This window comes from Cimex lectularius, unplaced genomic scaffold (assembly GCF_000648675.2).
Source record: "Cimex lectularius strain Harlan isolate CLEC.00 unplaced genomic scaffold, Clec_2.1 scaffold246, whole genome shotgun sequence".
NCBI classification, from domain to species: Eukaryota; Metazoa; Arthropoda; class Insecta; order Hemiptera; family Cimicidae; genus Cimex; species Cimex lectularius.
Window position 1 is genome coordinate 264,525 of NW_019392852.1, and position 13,661 is coordinate 278,185.

Sequence of the window (13,661 nt, forward strand, 5' to 3'; positions counted from 1 at the left end):
AGTAAAAATTTCGCTTTTGTCATAAGCCATAACCATTCGAACAAATTGCGACAAACCTTATTGGTAGGTCTTTCCGAGCGAAACCGCAATTTACAAACAAACCGTCCGCCTTCAAAACGGGCCGTTAAGGCAATAATCAAAATTCTTGGCCATTAAATGACGTATAAAGCTCAATTCACTGCCAGCCGGCGTTTTTATGAAATCAAAAGCTAGTTTGATCTCTCACCCTCTTAAACCAACTTCTTCCCTTCACAGATACGAGAGGATTGTTTCTGTAAATGGCAATCAAAGAAACAAACTCGACTTGAAGTTTTCTGATTTTTGATTATCCACAGACGTAGTTCAGTTGCACACATACGAGCAAACAATATTCAAATTTAAAGCCGAAAATAAAAAAAAATGTTCACTTTTTTCATCCAAGTTGAAACTAGAGATAATCCAACCCCGACTTAACTTAAGGCTAGGTAGGTAAGGTAGGTATATTCCTCTGAACCCTATCTACTACAGACATCAACCGCGAGGGATGCGTCAGACACAACGGCAAAAAAATTCGTTTTATAGCAAATTTTCCAATTATAACAAACAAATACCATTGGTACAACATAAAGCAAATTGATTATTAGGAGATCGTGAGATACGGTCTGGTGAACAGACAGCATCTCACGATCTCCGAATAATCATCGACTAACGATCACTAATCACCACACATAAAGCAAATTAATTAAATATTCAGTCAGAGATCATTCGCGACCTAAACACTCTCTCCCTCTGTTTCTCGTTTCTGTCCTGTAGCCATTTTTTTCTATATCGATCTATCTCTTTCTCTCTTTCTCTCATGCTCCACTCTCTGATCATTCTCACTATCTTTTTTTCAGTACTCTCTTTATATATGTCTATTCCTCCCACTAAAGAATTATCTATCTCTATGTTTTAATTGAACCAGTTAACAACCAAGCACAAACTGGCATTAAAATCATAAAAACGATGGACAAACCTTTAGTAAACCTTTACCTTTAGTAAACTCGATAATATAACCCGGAAAAACCTAGACATATAAACAAACCCATTCCAATCGTAGAAAATTATAATCATTTAAATCAATAACACATAATCTTAAACTCAAAATTTAAAAAAAAATTTAGTGTCAGAAATGAACCACGATTAATCATAAAAAACCATAGACAAAAACCGTATGTTCAAATTTTAACAAAATATGAATGGATCTTATCTAAATACATAAAATCAACCATAGGAAAAGACAAAACAAAGTCCTAAAGAGTGATGATATCACCAGGACTTATTTATTTAGAAACATACTCTTGTACAATTAAATATATTTAAAAAATACAGTCAAATAGTGTTATTTCTAAGAACGTTACGGAATTTTTTACTCTTATTTAACTTACTCTGCATGATGTTCAGTAGACATATAACAAAAAAATTTCACTTTTTAAAATTATAAACGTGTACATCATATTTAGGCTGTTTGCATTCTCATGTATACAAGTCGTCCAGCTGAATAATAATTGAAACCGACCGTAATTACCATTTCACGCTGTAGTCTTTGCATTATAAGTAGTTCTAATTGCATAACGGAAGTGATGATTTCTGCTTCTAAAGGATTGCTTTCTAGATTTCAAACGACCAGCACGCCGTCCAAGTTAAATAAATTACATATAATAGTAGGCTAGCGAGTTGCGAATTAAGAAGGGATAATGTTGTAATTTTTCCGTTTAATCTTGGCCACTTCCGAATAAAGGAATAGCAAGACGATTTTGGCACTTCATTATTGACCTTCTTTCAAACTAGGAACTAGTCTTTACACAAAGTGAGCGATTCTCGAGGTCACCGGCCCACGCTTTTAACACCCTCAGTCTTATTATTGTAAATGGTATGCAAACAAATCATTGAGCCGAGGATTCTCACGTCGTTTATCGCTGATGAGATAAACCGACCGTATCCCAGTTAAACGTATGAGGGTATCAATGGCAGGTTGCCAGGACGACACTATATAGTGAATTTAAAATTCCAAAAGGAAAGTTCCTTCTTGTTTTGTTGTTCTTATTTAAGCGTAAGATAAATGCGTAAATAACATTGTTTTTATTGTGTTTTCCATTTATTTTTTTCTCAAATTACTGTTCTTATTTGGTAGATTTTAACCAAAATTTGGTTAATTATATTATATTTCCAACCATTGATCTTTTGGGTTTCATTGTTTATTTATAGAATTGAATTGTAAACAAGTTTCTCTGTGAGTACGAACAATTAATAACGGGGTAAAATGTTGCTTCGATGGATGATGGTTTGTGTCTAGGTGCTTTTGTTTTTGAACGTTTCTACTAAAAAACGTTTTAATATTTAAACATTTTTTAAAGACTGTCACGGATCGGTTAACCAACACGAATTATGGCTGTCGATATATGGCCCACATTTACCCTCGTAAACTTTTTTTTTGTATCATTGTCTCGTTACAAGACGTTGTGGGACATTAGACTTTAAGATTTAATTGCCCATATTTCAATAGTCGTTTAAACGATATTGAAATCAGGGTAACGTAATCAGGGTTGCACCAACATCAAAGCACACTTTACCGAAGTCAGAGAACAATCGGAAAAAATTTCATCTAGTCCCCTCTCGCTTAAGAAGATTTTGTTTTCTAAGGATTCGACTATTAATATTTCTTTTGACTATTTCAACCGAATACTTCTTGCTTTTCTTCACAATTTTGTGACATTCAACAAATTTTATTTTTTAGTTTCTTTTTTAAGTGTTTTGTTTGATTTTTCTATAGCAATTTCCTTCTTTATTGCGTTTTTTATTAGGTTATATTTGGGTTTTTCAATAAATGTGAATTTTCGATAAAAGTGTCAGAAATGGTGAATTTTGTGTACCCCTTCACCTCCTAACTTCGAAAAATCGCCAAAAATGAAATTTTCGGCCGATCAAGCTGGTTTTAATCTCATTCGACGCAGAAATTAATCCTCTACAGATATACAGTCAGGCTAACGGTTTACTTACAATTTCACAAATAAAGTAAAAAAAAACGTGGTTTTTCACGGTTTTTTGCCTGTAGCTCGGAACTGAAGGGTCTGCGGACACAGGTTCATAAGACCTTTTTTACTCAGCATTCAATTTCCTATAAGATATGGAAGTGCGGCTGAATCGATTGGGGCCACCCTGTATATTTCACATGTTTATACGCTGTAAGCAACAAACAATAATTTCTTTATATTAAAAACTTAGAGATCTTTTATAAACATCCTTTTACATCAAAACAATCTTTAAAATAATTTCACTAATTTCGTGGTCCGCTTGACCAATTAATACTTTACAATTAATTAAGGTTTTTAATCGAGATGAAAAATGGCAAAAGGAGGGAAAACTCATTAGGTGGGGTTGAGATGGGGAGTTGATGTCCGAGTGGATCGCGGTCACGATAGTTCAGGTGGTAGAGCAGCGGCGTATCTAGCCGAAGGTTGTGGGTTCGAATCCCTCTCGTGCCATTGACTTTTTTTCATCTCGACTAAAAACCTTAATTAATTTTAAAATAATTTTGTCTGGCTTTTCGTAAGACGAAAAAGATTTAAAAAATTTAATACATAACATCACGATAGAAAAGACAAAGTTAAAATATCTTCTCTGTTTTTCTAATCATGATATTTACTCTCTCATTTAGTTCTAACTATCTCTCTCTCTCTCCCTATCTCCCCCCTCTCTCGCTCAGTCACTCACTCACTCACTCTCTCACTCACTCATTCTTTTTCTGCCTGTCTCTCTATCTATATATCTGCTTTTCTTATATATATATTATACACCGACGACCGGACACTGGCATTGGTGACACATTCCGTTCGGGTCCGTGTATACTCCGACGTACAGAACTATCACTGAAATTAGCAAAATTTCGATCTGCGTCTATCACCTTTCAGACCTCAACAGTATCTCACAATTTTACAACACATTTACATTATGTGATATTTCTTTTTATCCCTCGATAAACTTTATCAAACAGTTCAACATAAACTAGAGTAGGTTAAGATGGGGAGTTAATGTCCGAATGGATCGAAGACACGATAGCCCAAGTGGTTAGAACAGCAGCGTATTTAGCCGAAGGTCGTGGGTTCGAATCTCGCTTGTGACACTAACTTTTTTATTTCAACCATAACCTTATATAAAAAGATTAAGTAATTGAAAGCAGTAATTTGGTCAATAGACCACTAAATATATTGGATAAACTAGGGAGTCGATACTTTTGCCCCAAGTACCAGAAGATCGAAGTTCAAAAAACTACTGCAATAACTTTGTCCGAAGACCTCTAGCTCTGCCAATTTGACCGTCTGTTCAAGAGTCATAGTATATTTTTCCAGATGCTTGACTCCTACGTTTGGCACCTGATGGGAAATTTCGGCCTGATATTGGGGAACATTAAATTTGCAAGACGTCGACCAGAAGACGTCGATAAAATTTAAAGGCGCTTACGGTGAAAAGCAGAATTTAAAACGAACACTAATTGGATTTAAAAGGAAAAAAATTAAAAAAATAATTTTCAGGTTTCATTTCCTGCATTTTCAATTAATTTCCGTTTATCTCTTGGATACGCTTCCTTTCAGAATTGAAAGTCTGGGCGTAAATGATGAACTTATGATTTATCAGTTATTCACAATTACATATTATCAAAATAAATATTTAATCGACACATATTGTAATATGTTTGAATCATAAAATATCCTTGGACAGTTTGATCATATTTCTCCGTCACTCTATTTCTGATACAGTGTCTATCCGATGGAAAGTGTGATTAGGTAATGTATGGATAACATTATTGTTTTTTCAAAATGTAAAAGACCGTCTGATAGTTCTCGGTGACGGGAAGGTTAAATTTTTTTAAATTATTAACATTTTACAAATGGTTACGTTCAATGGATACAAGTCAATGTGAGTTTCTCCTCTAACATGAATGGGTCGCCCAACGTAAATGCGACGTGCGAACTTGACGTGTACCAGCAAAAAACGAAACAAAATCCATTCACGGATTTCCCCTCATTCGGACAACCTTGTAATTTTCACATTGATCAGCATTGAACATTGGAACTGTTAATAACATGTAATGAACCGGGCGGAGGTTTGTCAGAAATAAAACTGAGGATATATTACCGACGTTGTTCTGCCGCCGAAGGCTTGTTACACTTAGAAAGTAGAACTTTTTTTGCGACCTGTATTGCCATTATTGGATCGTTCCTTGTATTATAAGCCGGATTCTTTTCCAACTTCGTCAGCCTTAATGTATGCATTTCTCGGTTATCAACGGTGGCTTTTTTTATGCCTTTCAAAAATCCTCGTTCTTTCGTGAAAGGAAACCGGTAATTTTCACCAGTAAAAACACATTTTGATCACAAAAGTAACCCACTTTTACACAAAGAAAAACGAACTGAGAGAAAGAAGTTTCCTAAAATATATAGACAACAGATCAGTTGTTAAAAAGAAAAGATGCAATCGATTTCGGAAAACAGGCTAATTTCAGGCTACAAAACCAACTTCTTGAAAGTTAACAAAAATAACGTTAGATTAAATTTCAATTAATTAATCTTTATGTAATGTGTTGGTTGAGATAAAAAAGTCAGTGTCACGAGCGGGATTCGAATTTGTCGCCGAGAATCGAATAGATTACACGACATTTGAAAATGGCAAAAAGAAGGAAAATTCGAAAGGTTGTGTTGAGATGGGAAGTTGGTGTCCAAGCAGATCGAAGTCACGAGAGCTCAAGTGGAAGAGCAGCGGCGTATTGGCCGAAGATCGTGGGTTCGAATCCAGCTCGTTACACTGACTTGTTTTCCTCAACCAATACCTTACATAAAGGTTAATTCATTGAAAGAGGTTATTTGGTCAATCGGACCACGAAATCTAATGGGTTAGATTAAATTTAACACCAACTATATTTTCGACATATAGTTTATTTAACAACTACATTTTAAATCCATATAAAATTAATTTAAGAACGAATATGTTTAATTTAACGGGAAATAGGGACGAGAATCTAAGAATGTCCCAGGTCTTTTTATTTGCAGAAATAATTAATCGAGTGACCAACGTTAAAATAACATATTTATATTGTAATATATTCAGTTTGATTTGTGGGAAATATTTAGATCGCTATTGACTTAAAAAGATTAAAAGTATTTGATAAAAATTAGTAGTTGAACAGACTGAACTTCACATAATTGCGCACGCTGATGATGATGAACAATTCAAATATGCTCATGAGGTTTCCCGTGAATGAAATTTTTTCCTTAGTAGTACAAAAATCGCACATTTTTTAAAAATTGAGTTTGTTTCATATTTTGCACAAAAATGTGGTTTAAATTCTACTTTTCTAGCGGGTAATATTATTTATTATTATTATGTTGTACAATGTGCAAGACTGCGTTTAAAAATATTAAATTAACCCAATGAACAAGTGGTACAATGTTTTTAAAACTTAGGTTATTTTATCTGTCATATTTATTTAACATTTGTTTCTCACGTTTTTAAAATTATTTTTAATGGTGCCTTATTAATAAGTGAAAGTAATGTTTTAAAACATTGTATCACTTGTTCCTCTATTGATTATTATTTGCATTACATTAATAGACATACTTTAAAAATTTAAAATTGAAACTTTTAAACATGCCTAGGAGTTGTGCATATTGATGATATTTCGGCATAGCTGACCAACACCGAGAATTGGCATTTGACAGACTAAAATTATCGGAAAAAAACAAACTAAATTTTCTTATCTTCACAAACCCGAAGAATAAATCTCACAAATTTGTACATTACGTATATTTCATATTAAAATTTTAAACATAGTGTTACTTCGTATATACAAGTTGTTCATCATGAGAAAGTACGTGTTGCTTCATTTTAAATGAGTGAATGGCGTGAATCTGCTTGAGGAAATGAAATTTCCAAAGACTGCACATCCTGGTTTCATGTCGAGTCTCCGGGTCTGAACTTTCAAAACAATGAGAATCGTTTTTATCTTTTAAATCGTTCCGTCTCTGAGTTTATCCAAAAAAGAAAAAAAAAAACTTTTTTTCTTTGTTTTTTTAAGCCACGGCGGGCACCGTGCAGTTTCGCCCCAACTAACTAACTAATCCTTCCTTGTCTGTTTCAGCTTGAACCGACAGTTTGCAAGAGTGCGCAACGACTGTTTTGAATCTCATCCTCTGGAGAATATTTTCCATTGGCCATATGCGCTGAAGGAACGATGTACAAATCAAAGGTAATTTTAAAACTGGCTAAATTACAGGTTAACACGTTCGTTAAAAAACCCTTCAACGCGTTAACAAAGCTGATTAATTTTATCGAACTCTTCAAAGAAGAAGATAGGAGCTCGAGAGATCCAAATTATACATTGGGTACGTGTCGTGATAGGTCAACACGTTAATTGGGAAAAACGGTTGGTTAATAATAGGCAGAAAACCGATTTCGTTGATTTGACAAATAATCACTTTATAATTAATTCAACGAAAAAATGTAGAGGTTTTAAAATTGTAGGTGTGGCGCAGAATGTAACTCGATCCAAAGTTATTTCAATACGTCAATCGTCAATTTGTTCAACATTTTAAACACATTTTCAGAAGCGTATTCATACATTTACACATGAAATTCAACTTTTTCCAAAGCAGATTGAACTATACCTAACCATATATATTATACGTTTTTCTAATAAAATTATAATAGTTCTAAATCAAATCACACTCTAAAGTATGTCGAAACGTCTAGTGAAAATTGACAGACAAAAATGGTAACGACCGAATTTCCAGCATTTTATTCTACCAAGTATACTTAATAGGTAATAAATTGACTCTAACCTGCTATATGGTAAATTTAGCATCTCATCAGAATTTATTGAATAGATATTATAAAGGCTTAGAATGAAAAATGCCTTTTTAAAAATAATCCATCCATTTAATAATAAATTTCCTTTTTTCCTTTTCCGAATTAAATTTTTTCGTTTTCAAAATCATCATTTTCACCACGAGTAATGAATAAATATACAAAAATAATCTATAAAATTGTACATATATCTAGCATTATGCTATGTAATTTATAGAGTGTATATATAGAAAATTATAAGTCTATCTATGAAGTTACTTAAATATTGAGATGCTGGTCACTGGAAAATCGGATGGTATTCATAAGTAACAAATGTAAAACTTTTACTTACATCAGTTAAATCTTCAAATTAAATTTTTTTGTCAATTTTTAAATTAGACTTTACTCGTAATTTACTTATTACTTGCTTTATAAGTTAGTTAATCAATTTATCGTTTTCTCATTTAGTTTTCATATTGATTAACCCAAGGCAGAAGAACGTTAAATATTGCATATGATAGATTTTAGACAAAATTGACTTTTCCAAGCCCAATTTAATCAATGTGAAATTTTTCCTGGGCAAATTCTTATATTTGCAATTGGAATGATACTTTTTGTAAACCGATTTAAGAATTTTTTCTGATTCTATTTTGTGTGTCAAATTCTTTCCTATATGCTGAAATGAAATAAAAAATGAAAGTATTCTTTATAATTTATATATATACGTACGTAAGTAGTACATTTACTATTTAAAGGCTATGCTTTGTAAACCGTGCCATATTCTAAGGCAACGTTTGTGGCATAGATGCCTAAATGTAGCGTGTGTATGTATATGTATTAAGTTGATAAACTTCGAACGAATTAATATCAACAACTAGCTTAAAAATGCCCGTATGGCATTGACTTTTCAAAAAAATAAATTCGTTTTATAAGAATACTAGACCAATTTAGATAAAACCATGTTATAATGTACTTTGCAGCAACACGCAGGCGGGCAAACAAACTCACATTATCACTTTCACACCTCACATCTCTTTATAGATATTAAATTACGTAAACCTAATTCGTTGGCCCTGTGGGTACTCCATATCCTCACCAACGCATCCTTCACCATTCGCATTAATAAATACATTCATACAAGTAAGAGGGAGAACACAACGTGTGGTTGTTTATATGTTCCCATTGAGTGATTTTAAATATGCAATGAGATTTTCTTTGTAGTTGCTGTCATGCCTCAGAACAATTGACATATCTTCAGGTATGTCGCACCATACTCCGTGCATTATTCTAAAACGTGTTTCACTGTTACAACTGCGAAGCAGAGAGGGTATTTCCTAGGTCCCTTTTCTATGAGGAGATAGAGTTATAGTAGCCAAGGCGAGTGTGGCCAGTCGTCAATCGTGTTATATTAATCCTTTCCCTCTTCTTCATTTTTTTCCGGGACCCAGGATTTGACTCTCTGTTTCACCGCTTTTAACTTTTGAGTCTTAATATCCCAACGGACTTGCCATTCCAACATATTATTTTCATTGCGTTTTTGATTTCCGCTGGGCAGATCGGGCTATTATAATTAATATTTCAATAGTTTAAATGCAACCTCATAGTTTTTTCACCTTCCCGTCGTTTACATCAACCTTTATGGAATATTAATTATAATTAAAGACAAGTATAAAATATTGCATAAAAAATATATTAAACATTTACTTTAATTGAAGTAACTTACTTTACCGTCGACTCGTCTTATTTTTCAATAATAATAAAAAACCGGTTATGCACCAACTCACCCCAAAAGACATTTTTGAAAGAAGAGAAATGACCGACGCGAAACCGGCTTTTTAAAAGTTAATGAGCGTGTGACAATTTATTGACACGCTTGGACGGAGGGCCCATTGTTGTTGTATTTTCATCGGACGGCGATTTGAACATGAACAAAGCACATTGATTAGATGGTTAGGAAACATGAAAGTTTTGTTTCTGTCGGTTGTAGGATTTTTTCAATAGAGTTTTGTTTTTGTCGGATGTAGGCTTTTTCCAATAAGATATCAGAATTTTTTTCAACAACCCGTGGTTTCATTTTGGATGGAACTTCCGCTTAATACTATCTAAAATAATCTGATTTTCTCATTTTGTTATTATAGACAGATTTTATATATTTCTTATTGTTTTGACACCAAAACAATAAGAAACAACATTGGTAGTTGAGGGCTTTTTTAATATGTAGGATTGGATGAGATGGTAGACCAGCTGACCTGTGATCATCTGCCATGCCTGCTATTCCCTTTTTTTAGTGATTCGAATGTGTTTTATTTTATCAATTGCCCTTTTTAAAAGTTTAAAAACTAAATGAGGAAAAATTCGACTTACGAATATAGAATACTGACCCACAGCTGAATATGGCGAAATTCATCTGACAGGCAAAATCACCAAGAAAAGCCTGGTCGAAACTAATCATACTTTCAATTAATTAATCTTTATGTAAGGTATTGGTTGAGATAAAAAAGTCAGTGTCACGAGCGGGATTCGAACCCATAACCTAAGAATAAATACGCTGTACCACTTGAGCTATCCATTCGGACACTACATTCTATCTCAACTAATGTATTGGTCGCTCGTGACACTGACTTTTTTATCCCAACCAATACCTTACATAAAGATTAATTAATTGTAAGATGTTATTTGGTCAATCGGACCACGAAATCTAGTGAACTAATCATACTATTATATTTGAAGGTACTCATATATTTTTATTAAGAAAGATGATCAGAATAGAAATATCCAACACATCTCGACAAGTATTAAGCAGTTCATTCCCACCGATCCAAATATGGTCGCTTCGTTCTCTTTTCTGTTCGCTATCCGTTTCAATCCGGAACGTTTTTTAAGTGGGACGGCCTGCTTGCTTGCATCACATGCATTACAAGTACAGCCCACAGGTCTGTCCAAGGCCGAGGTTGTCGTAAATCCCCTAGGCGATAAAACGACAAAAAAATCTATTCCAATCTCTTTTGGGAACGCTAAATGAAATGGCAAGTAGGCAAGCCCAAATTAAGAAACGATGGATATCTTCCTAAAATGTACATGCCCGGAGAAATTTGTACGACGCAGTGGGACCTTTTGACCCCAGAACGAGTCGAGCCGACAAGAAAGTGTTCGTTTCGTAGCTTTCTAAATTATTAGGTGATTAAATTTTATTTTTAAAGTTTAAATTGGTTTAAAAACATGTACATTTTATCATGTTAATAATAATTATTATCCTTACAGAAAGCAATTATGCTTATACGAGCCGTAAATATATCAAGAAATAATTAGGTAAATCACAAACATTTACTATTAGGTGAATTATAAAAATGTAATACGTTAAGAAATAGAACATACTAAATACTCAAAATAATGAAACTTTCTACTTTCTACTTTTATTTGAGAAGCTTAAGTTTAACATTTCCCTATATAAAATAATCAGTGTTGTTTTTGTGCAAGGCTCTCTCCTTGTTTTCTGAAAGGGGCCTTGTTCGTCCGTTCTTCCACCACGTCGATCTGTTCTGAGATAACCTTCTGCGAACAACATTCTTCAGTGCATTTTCTGCAACAAGAGGCTGATAGTGAATCACTTCTTCGGGAAAGCTAGATTTCATTTTAAATTCAGAATTTCTTTCCATGCTGTTTTCAACTGTTTGACATTAATGAAAAATTCACTAGTTTTAGTGGTCCGCTTGACCAATTAATATATTTCAATTAATTAAGGGTTTTAGTCGAGATAAAAAAGTCAATGGCACGAGCGGGATTCGAACCCACGATCTTCGGCTAGATACGCCGCTGCTCTACAACTTGAGCTATCGTGACCTGAATCTACTCGGACACCAACGGTCAAGCGGACCACTAAAACTAGTGAATTTAATAAGTAAAATTGAAGTATACCTTCACTAAAGCTCTCCGTCGCCATTTCATTTGTCGCCGAGAATCAAATAGATGACACGTCATTTGGAAAATGGCAAAAAAGAGAGAAAATTCAAAAAGGTGGGGTTGAGATGGGAAGTTAGTATCCGAGTGGATTCAGGTCACGATAGCTCAAGTTGTAGAGCAGCGGCGTATCTAGCAGATCGTGGGTTCGAATCCCGCTCGTGCCATTGACTTTTTTATCTCGACTAAAAACCTTAATTAATTGAAATTAATGAAAAACCGACCTATTATTATTTACAAATTTTAAGTATAAATTCATATAAAAGACCCCAGAAAAACCTGGTCTGTAAATTTATGTTGGTTTTGACTATCGACGTGTCATTGGTCTGTGGTTATTGTGCCCAACGAATCTATTGACTATATCAGAAATGATATGTCAGACTTGAGAGACCAAGATGATCGCAGATGATCTGCATAGTGTTGTATGCAAACGTTGTTGATGTACAGTTCGGTTTACTACCTTGCAACACAATGAAACCACGGTAGTGAAAAAAATTATCCAAAAACCTGTTCAAGTCTAAGTTTACTGCAAATAGGACCGACCAGACTGATACACTTACCGAAAAGCCGACAAACATCTCACGAAGGGTAACAATGTCACATATAAGTTTTGCACATTCTCTCTGACTTCCCCAAAAACGAACAAACACTTATGGAACTTACAATAACAATGCTTATGCAAATAATGCATATTTTAAATAAAATTATATTTTAAAAACGTTTCAGCTAAAAGAAAACAAAATATATCCCGCCCATAAGGTATTTTAAAATAATTAAATTTGAGTACGTTTATCACTTCTTATGATCTCAATGTTCTTGTTTTCTTTTTATGTAAGTCCAGTTGTTGGGTAGTCGTTGGTCTGTGTTTTATTCCGTCCCTCGTGTCCGTTTATCTATTTTGCCGTATCGTATCTGACGGTTGTCCATGTTCCATGTCAAAGGTTGCCAATTGATAGCAAGAAATAAAACATAATAAGAAAGAGGACACTTAGATATCAAGCGGCAAGTTAAGTTTTTGTCTTCATGTATATAAAGTATATGTAATTTTGTAACAATAAATAATATAATAATATACTATATATGTACAGCTTTGGAAAAGATTTAAAATTAAATCGAAATGTCGGCCAAGATTCGAAGTCATTTTCTTTATGCCAACAACCATCGACCGATAATCCCATACCACTGATACAAACATCACAATTTTATGAAAAGTATACGTTTTTTTTGTTCCATGATGATGATTCCACGGTGGTAAAACTTCTAATATCTTAAATGGAAATACATCCGGCCGACGAAGCCTCGAGATTAAAACTCTACTTTCACAGAATGAATACTTATTTTTACAGAAAAACGCCATTTGTCCATATATGAAGTTTTCACTCTTTATTTGAATCAATCTCGTCGATCACGAACTTTCACTACGGCCTCTCCATCATTTTACTAAAAATTATGTATCCCCTTTTTCTCTACTTTCTATACAATAACGACAATTGTAAGGCATTTTTTGTTTCTTTGTTTATAATGGTGTTTGAAAGTATAAATAATAATTGTGAATTATCTTACGTTTAAAAAAAGTACAGTTGGAGTTGGGAGTAAGAAAGTAACAGTATTATGTTGTAATTATAATTATTCTAATTAAATTACTTTTTAAAGTCAATGTCAATATTACAAATGTTATATCCTCGTAGAAATTTAGGGTTTTCGTTATTTTCCTAAGATTCGAAAATGACGCAGTTAAAAGTGCATTAAGATTCAAATGGTTGTACCGTTGTAGATGATCAAATCAACCCTTTGTAACGAAATTAGAACTGTTTGACTCCTTTCCCTCGGCTTCATCATCCCTGGAA

The 13,661-nt window shown here is 33.7% G+C and overlaps 1 protein-coding gene across 1 annotated transcript in view; it reads left to right on the plus strand.

Annotated features, from left to right (window-relative positions):
• The window catches only part of LOC106670329 (extensin-like), a 35,077-nt gene that overhangs the window by 12,636 nt on the left and 8,780 nt on the right, over positions 1-13,661 (plus strand). Inside the window, exon 2 of the mRNA XM_014400539.2 lies at positions 7,154-7,261. Within this exon, the coding sequence (XP_014256025.1) occupies positions 7,247-7,261 (15 nt within the window). The 5' untranslated portion in view covers positions 7,154-7,246. The remainder of the gene's footprint in view (positions 1-7,153; positions 7,262-13,661) is intronic.